General features: G+C 50.6%; 1 protein-coding gene across 3 annotated transcripts; it reads left to right on the top strand.

Annotated features, from left to right (window-relative positions):
• ctc1 (CTS telomere maintenance complex component 1) lies at positions 1 to 17,395 on the top strand (the record flags this gene model as incomplete). Of its 3 annotated transcripts, none has more annotated exon segments than XM_034223144.1 (8): positions 1 to 195; positions 977 to 1,099; positions 1,783 to 2,031; positions 3,028 to 3,120; positions 4,105 to 4,301; positions 4,850 to 4,998; positions 7,322 to 7,412; positions 17,035 to 17,395. In XM_034223144.1, coding segments are annotated over 8 exon segments (1,428 nt in total), but the record flags the coding sequence as incomplete, so codon positions are not given.
• Between the last annotated feature and the right edge of the window lie 600 nt (positions 17,396 to 17,995).

Genomic DNA, 17,995 nt, shown 5'->3' with positions numbered 1-17,995 from the left:
AACATCCTGTGTGTGACCGAGCGCTCTGAAATGCACACCGACTACACACACCCCGCTGCACACACATACACACCTGCCGCCACGGCCCCCCCGCCGGTGATGTCACAGGTCGAGGACTGCGAGGAGGCGGAGCCCGAGAGAGACACCGGCCAATCGGCTGCCAGGATGAAGAAGTCTCGAGTCATCAGTTACCAGGTAAACTTCTTACCTGTGTGTAAGCCCCGCCCCTCTCTACTGATAAGCTGTTTCCGGTGTGTAAGCCCCACCCCTCTCCTCTGATTACCTGTGTGTAAGCCCCGCCCCTCTCCTCTGATAAGCTGTTTCCTGTGTGTAAGCCCCACCCCTCTCCTCTAATCACCTGTGTGTAAGTCCCGCCCCTCTCCTCTGATAAGCTGTTTCCTGCGTGTAAGCCCCACCCCTCTCCTCTGATAAGCTGTTACCGTGTGTAAGCCCCACCCCTCTCCTCTGATTACCATATGTAAGCCCCACCCCTCTCCTCTGATAAGCTGTTACCTGTTGTAAGCCCCACCCCTCTCCTCTGATAAGCTGTTACCTGTTGTAAGCCCCACCCCTCCTCTGATAAGCTGTTACCTGTTTTAAGCCCCACCCCTCTCCTCTGATAAGCTGTTACCTGTTTTAAGCCCCACCCCTCTCCTCTGATAAGCTGTTACCTGTTGTAAGCCCCACCCCTCTCCTCTGATAAGCTGTTACCGTGTGTAAGCCACACCCCTCTCCTCTGATTACCATATGTAAGCCCCGCCCCTCTCCTCTGATAAGCTGTTACCTGTTTTAAGCCCCACCCCTCTCCTCTGATAAGCTGTTACCTGTTTTAAGCCCCACCCCTCTCCTCTGATAAACTGTTACCTGTTGTAAGCCCCACCCCTCTCCTCTGATAAGCTGTTACCTGTTGTAAGCCCCACCCCTCTCCTCTGATAAGCTGTTACCTGTTGTAAGCCCCACCCCTCTCCTCTGACAGGGCACCGTGACTGAGGTGGTGAGCGAGGGGGCGGGGCTGTACGTGATGGACAGGAGGGTGGGGCTGTGCCTGGCCTATCAGCCGGCTCTGAGGAGGAAGCTGAGAATTGGAGACACTTTGGAGGTGAGACATATTTCACAATAAAAGCCTGGATCAGCTGCTCCTGTGAGGGGCTTTTATTGTGAAAGGGCAGATATGAATGTACCTGTGAGGGGCTTTTATTGTGAAAGGGCAGATTTGAATGTACCTGTGAGGGGCTTTTATTGTGAAAGGGCAGATATGAATGTACTGTGAGGGGCTTTTATTGTGAAAGGGCAGATATGAATGTACCTGTGAGGGGCTTTTATTGTGAAAGGGCAGATTTGAATGTACCTGTGAGGGGCTTTTATTGTGAAAGGGCAGATGTGAATGTACCTGTGAGGGGCTTTTATTGTGAAAGGGCAGATTTGAATGTACCTGTGAGGGGCTTTTATTGTGAAAGGGCAGATATGAATGTACCTGTGAGGGGCTTTTATTGTGAAAGGGCAGATATGAATGTACCTGTGAGGGGCTTTTATTGTGAAAGGGCAGATTTGAATGTACCTGTGAGGGGCTTTTATTGTGAAAGGGCAGATGTGAATGTACCTGTGAGGGGCTTTTATTGTGAAAGGGCAGATGTGAATGTACCTGTGAGGGGCTTTTATTGTGAAAGGGCAGATGTGAATGTACCTGTGAGGGGCTTTTATTGTGAAAGGGCAGATATGAATGTACCTGTGAGGGGCTTTTATTGTGAAAGGGCAGGTATGAATTTACCTGTCTCCCTGCAGCTCCATCACGTCCACTTCCTGTACCGGCCCTGTCCCGACTTCCTTCCCAGCATGCTTTGTACCTGCCTGCGCTCCAGCGTCAGGGTGACGTCCTTCAGCGGGGGTTGGGCGGGGGGGGTTGCTACCACGGTTACTGCACACCTCCACCTGCCCGGGGGATGGAACGTTGCCACGGTTACTGCTGCAGGGGGGAAGGGGCGTTTCCGAATACCTGTGGAGCGCTCACCTGAGTTCAAAGCTGCAGCACAGGTGAGACTCACACACTCAATATACACACTCACATGATGTGTTCAAGGACCTCCGAAATGTGACAAATAATAATGTTTGTCTGTCCACCTGTCTGTGCACCTGTCTGTCCACCTGTCTGTCTGTGCACCTGTCTGTCTACCTGTCTGTGCACCTGTCTGTCTGTCCACCTGTCTGTCCACCTGTCTGTCTGTCCACCTGTCTCTCCACCTGTCTGTCTGTCTGTCCACCTGTCTGTCCACCTGTCTGTCTGTCCACCTGTCTCTCCACCTGTCTGTCCACCTGTCTGTCTGTCCACCTGTCTCTCCACCTGTCTGTCTGTCTGTCCACCTGTCTCTCCACCTGTATGTCTGTCTGTCCACCTGTCTGTCCACCTGTCTGTGCACCTGTCTGTCCACCTGTCTCTCCACCTGTCTGTCTGTCTGTCCACCTGTCTGTCCACCTGTCTGTGCACCTGTCTGTCCACCTGTCTCTCCACCTGTCTGTCTGTCTGTCCACCTGTCTGTCCACCTGTCTGTCCACCTGTCTGTCCACCTGTCTGTCTGTCCACCTGTCTGTCTGTCCACCTGTCTGTCTACCTGTCTGTGCACCTGTCTGTCTGTCCACCTGTCTGTCCACCTGTCTGTCTGTCCACCTGTCTGTCTGTCCACCTGTCTCTCCACCTGTCTGTCTGTCTGTCCACCTGTCTGTCTCTCCACCTGTCTGTCTGTCCACCTGTCTGTCTGTCCACCTGTCTCTCCACCTGTATGTCTGTCTGTCCACCTGTCTGTCCACCTGTCTGTGCACCTGTCTGTCCACCTGTCTCTCCACCTGTCTGTCTGTCTGTCCACCTGTCTGTCCACCTGTCTGTCCACCTGTCTGTCTGTCCACCTGTCTATCTGTCCACCTGTCTGTCTGTCCACCTGGCTGTCCATCTGTCTGTGCACCTGGCTGTCCATCTGTCCCCCCAGCCTGGTCCCAGGTGTGTTGAAGCAGTGTGTGTGTGTTCTGTCCTGGAAGCTGATGGAGTGTGTGTGGAGAGGACAAGAAGGACAGAGGAGAGACATTTATTGCGAGATGCTGGACGAGCCCCACTCCTGTCCTCTGACTCAGGTACACACACCTGTCCAGGTACACACTCCTGTCCTCTGTTTCAGGTACACACACCTGTCCTCTGACACACCTGTCCTCTAAGTCAGGTACACACACCTGTCCAGGTACACACTCCTGTCCTCTGTTTCAGGTACACACACCTGTCCTCTGACACACCTGTCCTCTGAGTCAGGTACACACACCTGTTCTCTGAGTCAGGTACACTCACCTGTCCTCTGTCTCAGGTACACACACCTGTCCAGGTACACACTCCTGTCCTCTGTTTCAGGTACACACACCTGTCCTCTGACACACCTGTCCTCTAAGTCAGGTACACACACCTGTCCAGGTACACACTCCTGTCCTCTGTTTCAGGTACACACACCTGTCCTCTGACACACCTGTCCTCTAAGTCAGGTACACACACCTGTCCAGGTACACACTCCTGTCCTCTGTTTCAGGTACACACACCTGTCCTCTGACACACCTGTCCTCTGAGTCAGGTACACACACCTGTTCTCTGAGTCAGGTACACTCACCTGTCCTCTGTCTCAGGTACACACACCTCTCAGGTACACACACCTGTCCTCTGACACACCTGTCCTCTGAGTCAGGTACACACACCTGTCCTCTGACTCAGGTACACTCACCTGTCCTCTGTCTCAGGTACACACACCTCTCAGGTACACACACCTGTCCTCTGACACACCTGTCCTCTGAGTCAGGTACACACACCTGTCCTCTGACTCAGGTACACTCACCTGTCCTCTGTCTCAGGTACACACACCTCTCAGGTACACACACCTGTCCTCTGACACACCTGTCCTCTGACTCAGGTACACACACCTGTCCTCTGACTCAGGTACACTCACCTGTCCTCTGTCTCAGGTACACACACCTCTCAGGTACACACACCTGTCCTCTGACACACCTGTCCTCTGACTCAGGTACACACACCTGTCTTCTGACACTCCTGTCCTCTGACTCACCTGTCTGTCCCCACAGTACAGGGCGGACCCAGCTGTCCCTCAGGTGTTCAGTGTCTCTGCTCTGATTGAAGGTCTTCAGACAGACAGCTGGTCCTCAGTGTCTCTGCGCTCTCTGCTGCCCCCTGGTGGAGGTCTGTCCTCGTCTCAGATCAACTCAGCTCTGTCCTGGTCCTGCAGGACGCTGACCTCTGACCCCCCTAGAGACACATCCAGGTACCCCCCTGGTGGTGATATTAATGTAACGTGTGTACAGACGCCCCCTGGTGGTGATATTAATGTAAAGTGTGTACAGACGCCCCCTGGTGGTGATGTTAATGTAACGTGTGTACAGACGCCCCCTGGTGGTGATATTAATGTAACGTGTGTACAGACGCCCCCTGGTGGTGATATTAATGTAACGTGTGTACAGACGCCCCCTGGTGGTGATATTAATGTAACGTGTGTACAGACGCCCCCTGGTGGTGATATTAATGTAACGTGTGTACAGACGCCCCCCTGGTGGTGATATTAATGTAACGTGTGTACAGACGCCCCCTGGTGGTGATATTAATGTAACGTGTGTACAGACGCCCCTGGTGGGTGATGTTAATGTAACGTGTGTACAGACGCCCCCTGGTGGTGATATTAATGTAACGTGTGTACAGACACCCCCTGGTGGTGATATTAATGTAACGTGTGTACAGACGCCCCCTGGTGGTGATATTAATGTAACGTGTGTACAGACACCCCCTGGTGATGATATTAATGTAACGTGTGTACAGACGCCCCCTGGTGGTCGGGGTGCTGGAGTTGCCGTCTCCGGCGGGACAGGCGCTGCAGCTCAGAGACGGGACAGGGACCGTGGCCTGCGTCGTCACGGAAACCAGCGAGGGAGGGGGTCAGAGTGTGGCCTTCAACACCGCCTGGATAGGTACACACATACACACACACACAAACAGTGCATATCTCAATGTAAACATAATGTGGAAGAATTCTGCAATGACAATGACCAACTTTGACAGAGCACACACACACACACATTATAAAAGGTGACCACTGACCTTTTATAATGTTTGTATGTGTGTGTTTTAGGGATGTTAAGATTCACCGATTCGCAAGTACACAAGTAGTACGAGGAACTTAGCGACGCCCATAAAGAGGCGACATGGGGTCTGCGGCTGAAAAGAGAAACCTGAAAGTTAGACAGATGAGTTAAATCACTCAGTGAGGTGTTCTGTCAGAGAGGGAGGTGTTTAGTTTACAACAGCCTGTGACGGCCAATCACAGTTTAAATGTCTTCCTCACTGTAAGCAGTTATGAAAGAGCTGTTTGTGAAAGGTTATATTATTTATTGTTCCTATAGAAACCAATGCTTTCTGCTCTCTGGTGAGTCAGCCTCTGAGTGAGTGTTCAGCACATCAGGCTGGCAGCTGTATGGGCATTGCACTATGGTAGTTGCTATTTGCACATTGTTAATCGTGAGCAATGCATCCTTAAATAGTTTAACTGTCAGGTGTTATAACATTGAACTGTAGCCTATACTCTGTGCAGCACTAGCAGAGAGAACCCAATATGTAAAGCCCTTTTTTGTTAATGTATGATTTGCTGCATACGAGGAATAAAACTAAAATCCTCTGTCGTACCAAATTGAAGTATCATTATTTTGCATCGTGTTGAATCGCATCGTATCGAACTGTATCGCAACAGGGGTGAATCGTATCGCCTGGTGTTTCAAAAGTATCGTTAATAGGGATGTGGATGGTGGGATTCTTTTCGGAGTATTGAAGATCGTTTCCCCGACATCGAAGGTGAGCACCAGAGCCTCGCAGCGGCGAAACTGAGGCTCCGTGGTAAACTGTGGTAACATGAAGAGCTGCTTGGGAGCCGAAACAGCCGGCGCTTTAAGAGAGCCGAGCCAAATGATCCGGCTCACTAACGTAAAAAGACAGTAACTATAAGGGAGGCCCCCCCCCCTGCTCTCGGGGTGGACGCACAGGCTGCAGTGGAGACGCTGCGCACAGCTGATCGACAGCTGGGACACAAACCACCAAATACAAAAACATAATTCAGATCCAGTCGTCATGACTCCACTCCGGAGGGATTCCCCGATCACTTCTCAGTCTCTCATCAGGGGGGGGTCTCCTGTCCCCGGTACAAACACACTGCCTGAGGAAGGCTATGTGTATTCTTTTTGTCATTAACTTTTTTCGGACCACTTATTTATTTATTTTGGTGACGATCCGACCTCCATGCTGCTCCTCTGGTTCAAACTGCATCCACCAAACAATATGATTTATCTCCACCTCCCACAATAACCACAATCTGACACGGTGTGAGACGTCTTTTTAGCTTTCTGTCCTCATTTCCTGCGATCTCCTTCATTCAGTCAGTCAGAATGAATGAATGAATGGATGGATGAATGGGCGTTACGTGAAGCCCGCAAAAGCTGCACCGCATTTCGAGTCGGTTGTGATTTATAAAGGGAAACCGGCGTAGGAAGTGCTGTACGCACTTTCCTCGTCGGTGCGCAATGTTTTGGTGAATCGGAAAATGTCGGAAAAGTTATGGACCTATTTTTTGGATTTCTACTACGTAAGCAACCTTCCCACGTGAATCCTACGCACGGCATTATACATGAGGCCCCAGGTCTGGCGGAAACACTGATCTCGCCCTGTCAATAAGCCTCACCTTCTTGGCAACAACTGTATTGTTTTTGAAGTGGTGGAGAGACAATGCACAGTTTGACCCACTGCTGTCACCCATGGCCAAAGCATGTCTCTCTGTCCCAGCAACATCAGTACCAAGCAAGAAAGTTTTCTCCATATTGCAAACGCCCAAACATCCCAGCTTCTACCTGGAAATGTGGACATGCTCATGATGCTGAGTGAGTGAGTTAGAGAGTTACTTGAAAAACTAAAGGGAAGCTTGATTTATTCTATTGCAGGGTCTGATTATTATATTGTTGATACTTTAAAAAATACTACTATCTACTAAAATGCTGTACAAAGCAGATGTGTTATTTAATAAAGAAAAAAAATTCAAGTAAAAAAAAAAAATTCACATTTTTTCCCTTTATTTTTCAATATCGCGATAAATATCGTACCGTGAGTTTTTGGTATCGTTACATCCCTGATCGTTAATGTATCGTATCGTTGGCAACGTATCGAAATGCGTATCGCATCGTCCTCAGTGATGGAGATGCACATCCCTAGTGTGTGTGTGTGTGTGTGTGTGTGTGTGTGTGTGTGTTGCAGGTTGTCTGGTGTGTGTGGAAAAGTTCACCATGGTGACGGAGAGATTCCTCCAATCAGATTTCCCCTCCGACCAACATCTGGACCAGGACAAGTACATCACACACAAACACTGCAGGTACACACTCACACAGACAAACACTGCAGGTACACACACACAGACATACACACACACACACACACACACACACTGCAGGTACACACATACCATGTATACATCACTTCAGGGGACATTACATTGACTTACATGCATTTCCTGGAGACTTATCCTAACCCTAACCATAACCAACACATACCTAACCCTAACCCTATTTAGAGAGAATGGACGTCCATTCTCAGGAGACGTCTGACAGTGGTGCGGTTACCCAAAGTGACAGAGCCCCAAACGACGGACTGTAAGCAGGGTCCCACACTCACAGGCAGAGATCCAGGGTCATGCACATGGCTTTCTTACCCAGGAATAAGTGTGTGAAAGCTGGGTAAAAGTTATGTGAATACAGGGGGGAGAGAGGAGCAGCAGCAGCAGGCTGTGACCCAGAGAGCTCCTTCCAGCACCTCGCTCTCCCACCCAGAGGACAGGCTGCTTCACAGCACTATGCAACCCAGGAAAGAAGCTTGAAATCTGTCCATTTCATCCACATTTGACTCATGAAATGTACAGCAGAGTTACTGCTGTAAGCAGGGTCCCACGCACACAGGCAGAGATCCAGGGTGATGCACATGGCTTTCTTACCCAGCAATAAGTGTGTGAAAGCTGGGTAAAAGTTATGTGAATACAGGGAGGGAGAGCAGCAGCGGGCTGTGACACAGAGGTACACAACGATGTGTACACTGGTCATTCAGAATGTGCTATTTCTGAAAAATAGCACATTCTGAACATATGTCAAACAGACATTCCTATTAAAAGTTATCAATTAGTAGCAAGATTTGACATGGGCAAACAGGCTATTTCACAGGACACAGGCTATGTCAGACTTCCATGAAATACACCGGGGAAAGCACCTCTCTGTGGCCGCTGCAAGAGCCCCAAATGACGGACTACAGACCTCCAGCATCTGCTCCCTGACATGCGTACTTCCATAACCTCGCGCACCTTGGGTCCCCGGGCCCCCGAACTTAAGCACTCCCCCACGGACTAAACCCAGATGATCACACCCTCAAGAACCTCGTGCCCCTGGGAACCTTAAAGGGGGGGTGGAGTTTGCGGTGCTTTATAGTCCGCCCAGCAGCATCCATATTCGGCCTTATTCACAGCAGCACCCACCCTCCTGTGGAGGATGTTCTCATCGCCCTGGTAACCCTTTAAATAGTCTGATACTACCACTGCACTTTACAAGCCAGAAATAATGTTTAAATTGTCGGGGGAAGTGTTTTTAAACGTTTGGAAGAGATTTTTAGCCTGTCATTTTGCAAGATATCATTTAACATTGAAGCTCTCCTGGAGAAGGACAGAATGTGTCAATTTACAGGAGAGCTTCAATGTTAAATCATATCTTGCAAATGACAGGCTAAAACCCAGGAATAAGTGTTTGAAAGGCGGGAACAGTTGTTTAAAATAGTATGATACCTCCAGGGCGCATCACCACATTTTACAAGCCAGGGAAGGTGTCTGAATCCTGGGTAAACTCTGTTTAAATAGTCTGATACCTGGCACTGTATCAACCCCTGGGAACCTTAAACGTTATTAAAATGTTTATTTATTTATTTAATTATCACATTATTTTTACAAAAACAGTATACACAATATGCATAATAAACATAATAAACATAATAATAACATAATTAAAACATGATTAGCGGGGGCCGGGGGGCCATATTAGCCGTCTAACTTGTACGGTGCACCGAGGGAAACAGGCTGAGTCCACGGCCCCTACCCCCTCATCAGGAGTATCAACCGGCCCTGAAGAAGAGGTATCGCTGCTCTCCGCCCCTGAGCCCTCTTCGGAGGTATCTGACGGCGGTAGAACTCCTTCCGATGATGATGCTGCTGCAGCTGCCGCCCTGAACATGGAGCGGATCTTCAATCCCTCCTTTATTCCAGGCGTATTCGCGTAGAACCGGTCTGCAGTGCTTACGTCGTAACACATAAACCTGGCGAGAATCGACCTGCTTTCTGGATCTTGGTGATGCTTGATATTGTCAGCCAGGGCAGTGCGCAGGATTGTGAAGGTGACGGCTGTTTCTAGCCCAGCATCAGCCCAAGCACTCTTCAAGTGAGCGTTCAGGTTCCTGGAGGCGTGCTTCCCCGTTGTGAAAAGGAAGAATTCATTCTGAGGACCCGACAAGCCCTCTTTTATCCCCATCCACCGCATGACCCAGCTAAACTCCTTTACTGTAAGCACCAGCTGTGCTTCGCCAGATGTCTTGGCAGTCTTGTGATCCTGCACGTGGATGATGTAGCCCTCAGCAGTGCCCCTTATGTCCGCCTCAAAGACCTCAGTGTTGGTCATGTTTGCGTACACACCCGGACGGTGGCCATACAGGAGGCTCCAATGGAGGGTTAGATAGCCATATAGCAGGTACTGGGTGATTGAGGTCAGATTGCTAGCCATCAGGTCAAGGTGATCAGGGATGCGCTTCTCAGCGGCCGCCATGGCGGCGAGAAGCTCCGCCTGGCTCGGCAGACGATCCAGCTTGTTCCTCTTCACCTTAAACTGGTGGACCGTGACAGACTTTTTCAAGTCGTTCATGTTGGCTGTCACCTCTCTGATGATGTGGGTCATATCAGACTGGGTGAGCCTGCACCCCCGGAGCTTTGACTCAGACAAGTACCTCAGGAAATGGTTCACATTCTTCAGGAACAACAGCGATGTTGTGACTGCCCGGCCCGACTTTACAATATACTCGCTCCAGCCACGGACCCTCTCCGTGTCTTTTAGGAACAGCCAGTCTGACAGCCGGTTAACACCATGGGCCATGAATACGAGGAAGTTCTTTATCCGGCTGACATTGGACAGACAATTTTCTTTCCGTTTTACTGTCGGTGCGACACCCTCACAATGATCCCTATGTCTGAATGTACGTCTCCATGCTTTGAGGCAACGTGATTTCACGCATGGTATTCCCCGTCCCCTCCCAGTGGACCAGTGAGGAGAGGGCCAGTCCTCATTACAGGAGGCTGCTGGGGACCGCATGACAGTCTTGACCGGGGTCTTGAGAGGGGTCTGACTACGGGAGGCTGCTGGGGACCGCATGACAGTCTTGACCGGGGTCTTGAGAGGGGTCTGACTACGGGAGGCTGCTGGGGACCGCATGACAGTCTTGACCGGAGTCTTGAGAGGGGTCTGACTACGGGAGGCTGCTGGGGACCGCATGACAGTCTTGACCGGGGTCTTGAGAGTGGTCTGACTACCGGAGGCTGCTGGAGACCGCATAACAGTCTTGACCGGGGTCTTGAGAGGGGTCTGACTACGGGAGGCTGCTGGAGACAGCATGACAGTCTTGACCGGGGTCTTGAGAGGGGTCTGACTACCGGAGGCTGCTGGAGACAGCATGACAGTCTTGACCGGGGTCTTGAGAGGGGTCTGACTACCGGAGGCTGCTGGAGACCGCATGACAGTCTTGACCGGGGTCTTGAGAGGGGTCTGACTACCGGAGGCTGCTGGAGACCGCATGACAGTCTTGACCGGGGTCTTGAGAGGGGTCTGACTACCGGAGGCTGCTGTGCTTATGCCGGAGGTACTTGAGATTGCCAGGCCCTTAAATCGTATATATTCTTCCTCTTCCTCAAGCACAGCATCAGTGGCACTCTGCTGCCTGGGTTTTAGCCCCTTTTTCAGCCTGGAGCGCAGGGTCTTCACCTCATCAATGAGGGCATCCTTCTGAGCCCTCAATGCCACATTTTCCAGCATCACCTGCCTGCAGTCCTCTTCGTCACACTCAGTATGTGGGGAGAAGGGTGGAGGGTGCACCGGGTATTCCTCCTCATTGTCTATATCCAATGATGTAGCCATTCTAATGATGGGATTAGTCTGTCTGAGGTCATGGAGCAACTGCAGGGCCACACTATGCTTCAGCCTTGCCAGGACCTGATGTGCTTCATCTCGGGATAACTCAGGGTGGCCATGGGTCACATGACGGTCCAGTTTATTCCCAGCATACGAACACCCTGTGATGGGACAGGGTTTGGTCCGAACATTTATTCTGCCAAGAGCCATTTAAAGAATGATGCCTCTTTCCTCCAAGTTCCGCACTGCATGTTTGTGCTTAAGGTGCTTGTTCAACGCCAGATAGAAGAGTCTGCACACCGGGCATTCGGACGACATCCTTACTGAAACAGAGAATTGTATTTCAATTCTTTCAAAGTCTTTTGTGTTTCTCCGTTTATATGCGTTAGCGTAACCGGTGATTGCAACAATGGGTTTGATGCTTCAATGCCTGGTACACGGACCAAGGGAGGACTTGGGTTACCACCTGGCAAAATGTTCCCACCTCCGCACCAACGCGGGGCTGGTGATGGCAACATTGGGTCCGATGCATCAATTCATGTTGGCCCAACCATGAGAGGGTTTTGGGGTGCCCCGGAACCAGGCAGTACCCCAGCAGGAAACACGTTTTATGGTCAAAGGAGGAAAGAGTGATAGAACAGGGGTAAAACAAAGAAAGTATCCGAAAATAGTGACTTGTAACCCGGGTAGAGAGTATGTCATCTCTCGGTCCTATCCTCCAGACAACATGGTAACGTGGGGACAACAGTACCTCCGGGCGCTCCATCGGGGGGAGGAGGCATTGAACCCCTCACACCTGCCCCCGGAGGAGGCAGAGGAGTCAGGTACCCGTAGGGCGCACGGTGGACGGCCAGGGCGAGGCCGCCACACCGCGCTGGAGTCAGAGTTCCGAGTGTTGGAGCCGGGTCCCGGTGAAACGCAGGACGGAGCACCCGGCAGGAGCCTCCAGCAGACCCCCCCGCGCGGTTCCCTCGTCCCTCGGAAGAGGCGGAGAGGTGGGTGTTTTTCATCTGCTGGCGGACTGCCGGGGAGAACGCGCTGCTCGGGAGCCAGGCTCAGAGTGAGTGGCAGTGGGTGCCCGCGCACCTGCCTTTTACAGCGGGAGCACGAGCTGGTCTCAGGGAGGGAGAGAAGAGAGGAGCGGAGGCTGCCGAAACAGCCAGGGCCCTCCCCTCAAACATACCCCTCAATTTTGACAAGACAAACAGCAAGAAGAGTCCCCTTTCGACTCCCCTTGCATTCCTCCAGAGACCAGTTTGGACTTAAAGTTAAGAACCAGGCTGGGGGGGTCTCCAGGCATCAGATATATCCGAGACATAGTGCACTTAGAGAGTGTACTTTCATCCAGGGTATCAGACAGCCGTTTTTGTTTATTGTGTGGTGGACTGGCTGTCAGCACATCATAAAGTATTATTAGAAGCAGTGTCAGCTAGAAAATGGTCTGTCAATCCTTTCCGTGTCCGGGCTGGGTGAGGTTGCCCGTATTCAGTCAAATTAAGCCGCAGGCTCCACTCCTGGTGGTGCGCTTCCGTCAATTCCCCCACGCAGCACACCCTCCTGGCCATCAGAGTCGAACCCGCAGTTAGGAGGAACCGACCGCCAGAGCAACGGCACGAGGCCGGGCCGCGTTTTTCATTCGATCAGTGAGAAATCAGGAAAATACTCTGTTATATTTTGGGAGAACCAGAGGAAGGGGTGAAAATGGAGAAATGTTATCCCAAAATAGTGTCTCTTAAGGCGGATAGAGTCCCCTGACAACTCTCCTTACATTCCTCCAGAGTCAGAAAAACTCCAAGTTATCTTTTGGGAGAACCAGAGGAAGGGGTGAAAATGGAGAAATTGTATCCCAAAATAGTGTCTCATAATTCCCTGACAACTCCCCTTGAATTCCTCCAGAGACCAGTTCAAAAACTTGAAGTTTGGTAAGAACCATGATTGGGGGTCTCCAGGCAACAATTGTATCCGAGCCAAAGCACTCATGTAGCGGACACATTCCTCCATGATGTGAAACAGCCGTTTTTTTTCTAAGTGCTCTCAAAAACCGGGTTTCCGATTTCGTGCAGATGGTAGCTTGGAAAAGATGAATACATTTTTTCGACGGAGGAAGGGAGGTCTCTGATTCCCCTCTGCGTTGTAAAATGCAACAGGGGAGTGAAAATGTGTCCGGGGCTTCCGCTGGAAGCGCCGAAGACTTGCGCTTCTTTTTGAGCCCCTCCTCCGTTGGCATTTAGCCGTTTTTTTTGAGAATTTCGAAAATCATGAAATAGACCAGGCAAATCACCTATTTGTAGCCCCTCACAGAGCCCCAAATGACAGACTAAGCAGCTCCAGCATCTCTCCCTAACATGCGCACTTCCATAACATCGCACACCGTGAGACCCCGGGCCCCCAGACTTAAGCACTCCCCCACGGACGAAACCCAGATGTTCACACCCTCAAGAACCTCATGCCCCTGATTATCTTAAAGGGGGGGTGGATTTTGCGGTGCTTTACCGTCCGCCCATCGGCATCCATATTCGGCCTTATTCACAGCACCACCCTCCTGTGGAGGATGTTCTCATGGCCCTGGTAACACTTAAAGGAGGTGGATATTGTGGTGCTTTACTGTCCGCACACCAGCATCAATATTCGGCCTTATTCACAGCACCACGCACCCTCTTATGGAGGATGTTCTCATGGCCCTGGTAACACTTAAAGGTGGTGGATTTTGTGGTGCTTTACTGTCCGCACACCAGCATCAATATTCGGCCTTATTCACAGCACCACCTGCCCTGCTGGAGGTTCACACTTTAACTTTTTTTTTTTACCCTCCTCTGCCTTACACATCCTCCCACACTTGAGCACTCCTCACTCGGACTAAACCCCTCCATGCACACCCAGACTGCACCCAGAGAACAGGCTGCTTCACAGCACTTTGCAAGCCAGGAAAAGTGATTGAATCCTGGGTATACATGTTTTAAATAGTCTGATACCTCCAGGGCGCATCACCACATTTTACAAGCCAGGGAAGGTGCCTGAATCCTGGGTAAACATTGCTTAATTGTTTAAGTGTTTTTAAATGTGTGAAACAGTGTTTTGTCACTTTCAATACTCTCCCGTCATTGACCGGAGAAATTGGGTCGATGTTGTATTCAATCTGACCGTTAATATTCCAGTGAGACGAAGTACGTACAATGACCGGAGTGATCCCATGTTCATTTTGTCCCAATGCCGGAGCATTCCCTCACCCTAACCCTTAACCCTAACCTAACCTAATCCTAAACCTAACAGATTTAGGTCCCCACAAGTATAGTAATGATAGGCCACACACACACACACACACACACACACACACACACACACACACACACACACACACACACACACACACACACACACACACACACACACACAAACACTGCAGGCACACACCCACACTGCAGGTACACACCCACACACACTGCAGGCACACACCCACACACACACTGCAGGTACACACCCACACACACTGCAGGTACACACCCACCAGACCCGGCGGCAGACATACGTCTCTGGGCGGGCATTTGATTTACCAGGGCAGGCCGGGAAATCTCGAGATTTGTCAAGGGGGGGGGGGTTAGGTTGCCATAAGGCTGTTGACGGTCTTAGTATAGGCTACATCCATTGGTTAGTTTTGTGGCACATTTGTAACGCTGTGCCAACTTGGGCAAGCACGCAGGCAAACTTGAGCGCACACCGGGTGGAGAGGTGGAGGGAGGTTGAGCGATGGAGAGAAAGGGAGATTGAGCGAGGCAGAGAGCGTGTGCAGCGGTCTGCTTGCGCACAGAGCAGTTTGTGAGAGAGCCGGCTTGAGAGTCTATTTCTAAAATATAATTGATTGCCAGCCTCCCTTGTCCCTGGCTGGCTTGCTAGCTCGTTGGTAACGTAACTGATGTCTTCTAATGTGCTGCATCTGGCGCTGAGTTGCCATATTCCTTTCAAGAACCACTTCCTGATATCCATTGTTGCAGATACATATAAATGATAATAGCCAAACTAACCTAGCAAGAGTAAACTGACAGGCTGCTGTGCCGCATCTCACTCAAGACCCCACACGACTCAACCCAACGAAAAACCAGTCTCGCGCGCAGCCTTTCATTCAGAATTTCATAGCAAAATAATAAAAAAATGCTATTAAACTAATCTTTCAACATAGTTTAAAATAAATATTAGGACAAAGCCCTACAAATAACAACAATAAACATAATCAGTGGCGGCTCCAGAGTGTTTGTGTTGGGTAATCTCTGGTAGGGCTAACCCATAGTGGGGGGGCTCAAGTCAGTATTTGCAATGTAATACATACACGCTCCCCTGACAGTGAAACGCCACGCGTGAGGTTTAGATTATTTCTCTGTCTCAATCCAAATGGAACTGTATGAAATAAAAAGGCACATTTGTCTTGTAATAAATAAAAAGGGCGACCTGGAGCCAATGCTGCAACTTCCCCACAGGTGAAAGAGTTGACCTGCTGACAACCCAAACCCTGCAGGGGGGTCTGGGGGGATTCTCCCCCAGGAGATCTTTTGAAATACTAACATAAAATACACATTCTGGTACTCTCTTGAGAAGAGAAGTAAATACATCTATTACTACACGACATATTTAAAAAAATGAATGCCATTTTAGTTTTGTGTTACTTTGTTCTGAAAGCTGAACCTGCTGCTCCTCACAGAGAGGGGAGGAGAGAGGAGAGAGGAGAGGAGAGAGGAGAGGCTGTGAATGACTTTACATTGTGGATAAGGGTGGATAGCCCCCAGTGTTCTGTGTGTCAAAATGACAGACAGAACACACACCTATCAATCATCAAACCATGGGGTCTTATTTCATTACGTAATGTTGTATCGATGTATATAGAGATGGACTACAGCAAAAGTATTCTCCGTCGGGACTTCCTGCAACAACACCACGCCGTTATCTTGATTCTTTAAGATGTTCTATTGAGAAGATGATCACTACGTGACAAAAGTTTTGTCTGTGCAATTTACTCCGCGCGAGTTGGCGGACTTTATTTTGCTTACTTTAAAATCATTGTTCATGGTGGGGCTAAGCCATTTCTTGGTATGGCTGTAGCCTACCCCAGTATACCCTGTAGCCTACCCCAGTATACCCTGTAGCCTACCCCAGTATACCCTGTAGCCTACCCCAGTATACCCTGTAGCCTACCCCAGTATACCCTGTAGCCTACCCCACTATACCCTGTAGCCTACCCCAGTATACCCTGTAGCCTACCCCAGTATACCCTGTAGCCTACCCCAGTATACCCTGTAGCCTACCCCAGTATACCCTGTAGCCTACCCCACTATACCCTGTAGCCTACCCCAGTATACCCTGTAGCCTACCCCAGTATACCCTGTAGCCTACCCCACTATACCCTGTAGCCTACCCCAGTATACCCTGTAGCCTACCCCAGTATACCCTGTAGCCTACCCCAGTATACCCTGTAGCCTACCCCAGTATACCCTGTAGCCTACCCCAGGTAGCCGCCACTGAACATAATAATAAAACAATTAAAATGTTGTATTCAGCCCTGATTAAAACAGCGGGCCCAAATCCTGGATGGGCGAGCCCGGCCCCATGGGGCCCGCCCATGACGCCGGGTCTGACACCCACACACACTGCAGGTACACACCACACACACACACACACACACACACACACACACACACCCACACACACTGCAGGTACACACACACACACACACACACACACACACACATTAATAATAGTATTCAACCCTAACGTGTCCCTCAGGTTTTACCTGCAGTTTTCTCTGGATCAGCTCCACATCCTGAGCCCGTCCATCGCTATGGAGACTCACCTGAGGGGGGCGGAGCCAGGCGGTGATGTCACAGAGGAAGAGGAGGAGCCGTCAGGCGGCAAGAGAAGAAGAAGAGGAGACCCCCGGCCCTGCGTCTCCATGGTGATCAGGGTGCAGCAGAAAGAGGGCGTTGCTCTGAGGAACTCGGGGGCGGGGTCACACCAGGAGGAGGCGGGGCTAACAGCAAGCTTCTCCGTCACAGCGGCTGTGATTGGTCCGGTGGTCAGCTGGGGGCGGGACCCGAAGAACAGACCATTGACAGACAGGGAGGCAGAGCCAGAGAGGAAGGACAAGGTGAGACACATCCCATAATGCACCTGTGCTCAGCAGCGGTCCACAAAAAACTGATTAAAATCATTAAACTGTCTCGACCTATCTGTCTCTCACCTGTCTCTCTCTCACCTGTCTGTCTCTACCTGTCTGCCTCTCACCTGTCTGTCTCTCACCTGTCTGTCTCTCACCTGTCTCTCTCTCACCTGTCTGTTTCTCACCTGTCTCTCTCTCACCTGTCTGTCTCTCACCTGTCTGTCTCTCACCTGTCTGTCTCTCACCTGTCTGTTTCTCACCTGTCTGTCTCTCACCTGTCTCTCTCTCACCTGTCTGTCTCTCACCTGTCTCTCTCTCACCTGTCTGTCTCTCACCTGTCTCTCTCACCTGTCTCTCTCTCTCCTGTCTGTTTCTCACCTGTCTCTCTCTCACCTGTCTCTCTCTCACCTGTCTGTTTCTCACCTGTCTCTCTCTCACCTGTCTCTCTCTCACCTGTCTGTTTCTCACCTGTCTCTCTCACCTGTCTCTCTCTCTCTCCTGTCTCTCTCTCACCTGCTTCTCTCACCTGTCTCCCTCTCACCTGTCTCCCTCTCACCTGTCTCTCTCACCTGTCTCTCTCTCCTGTCT

This window comes from Gymnodraco acuticeps, unplaced genomic scaffold (assembly GCF_902827175.1).
Source record: "Gymnodraco acuticeps unplaced genomic scaffold, fGymAcu1.1, whole genome shotgun sequence".
In the NCBI taxonomy this organism is placed as follows: Eukaryota; Metazoa; Chordata; class Actinopteri; order Perciformes; family Bathydraconidae; genus Gymnodraco; species Gymnodraco acuticeps.
This window is presented reverse-complemented; position numbering and strand designations above follow the sequence as displayed.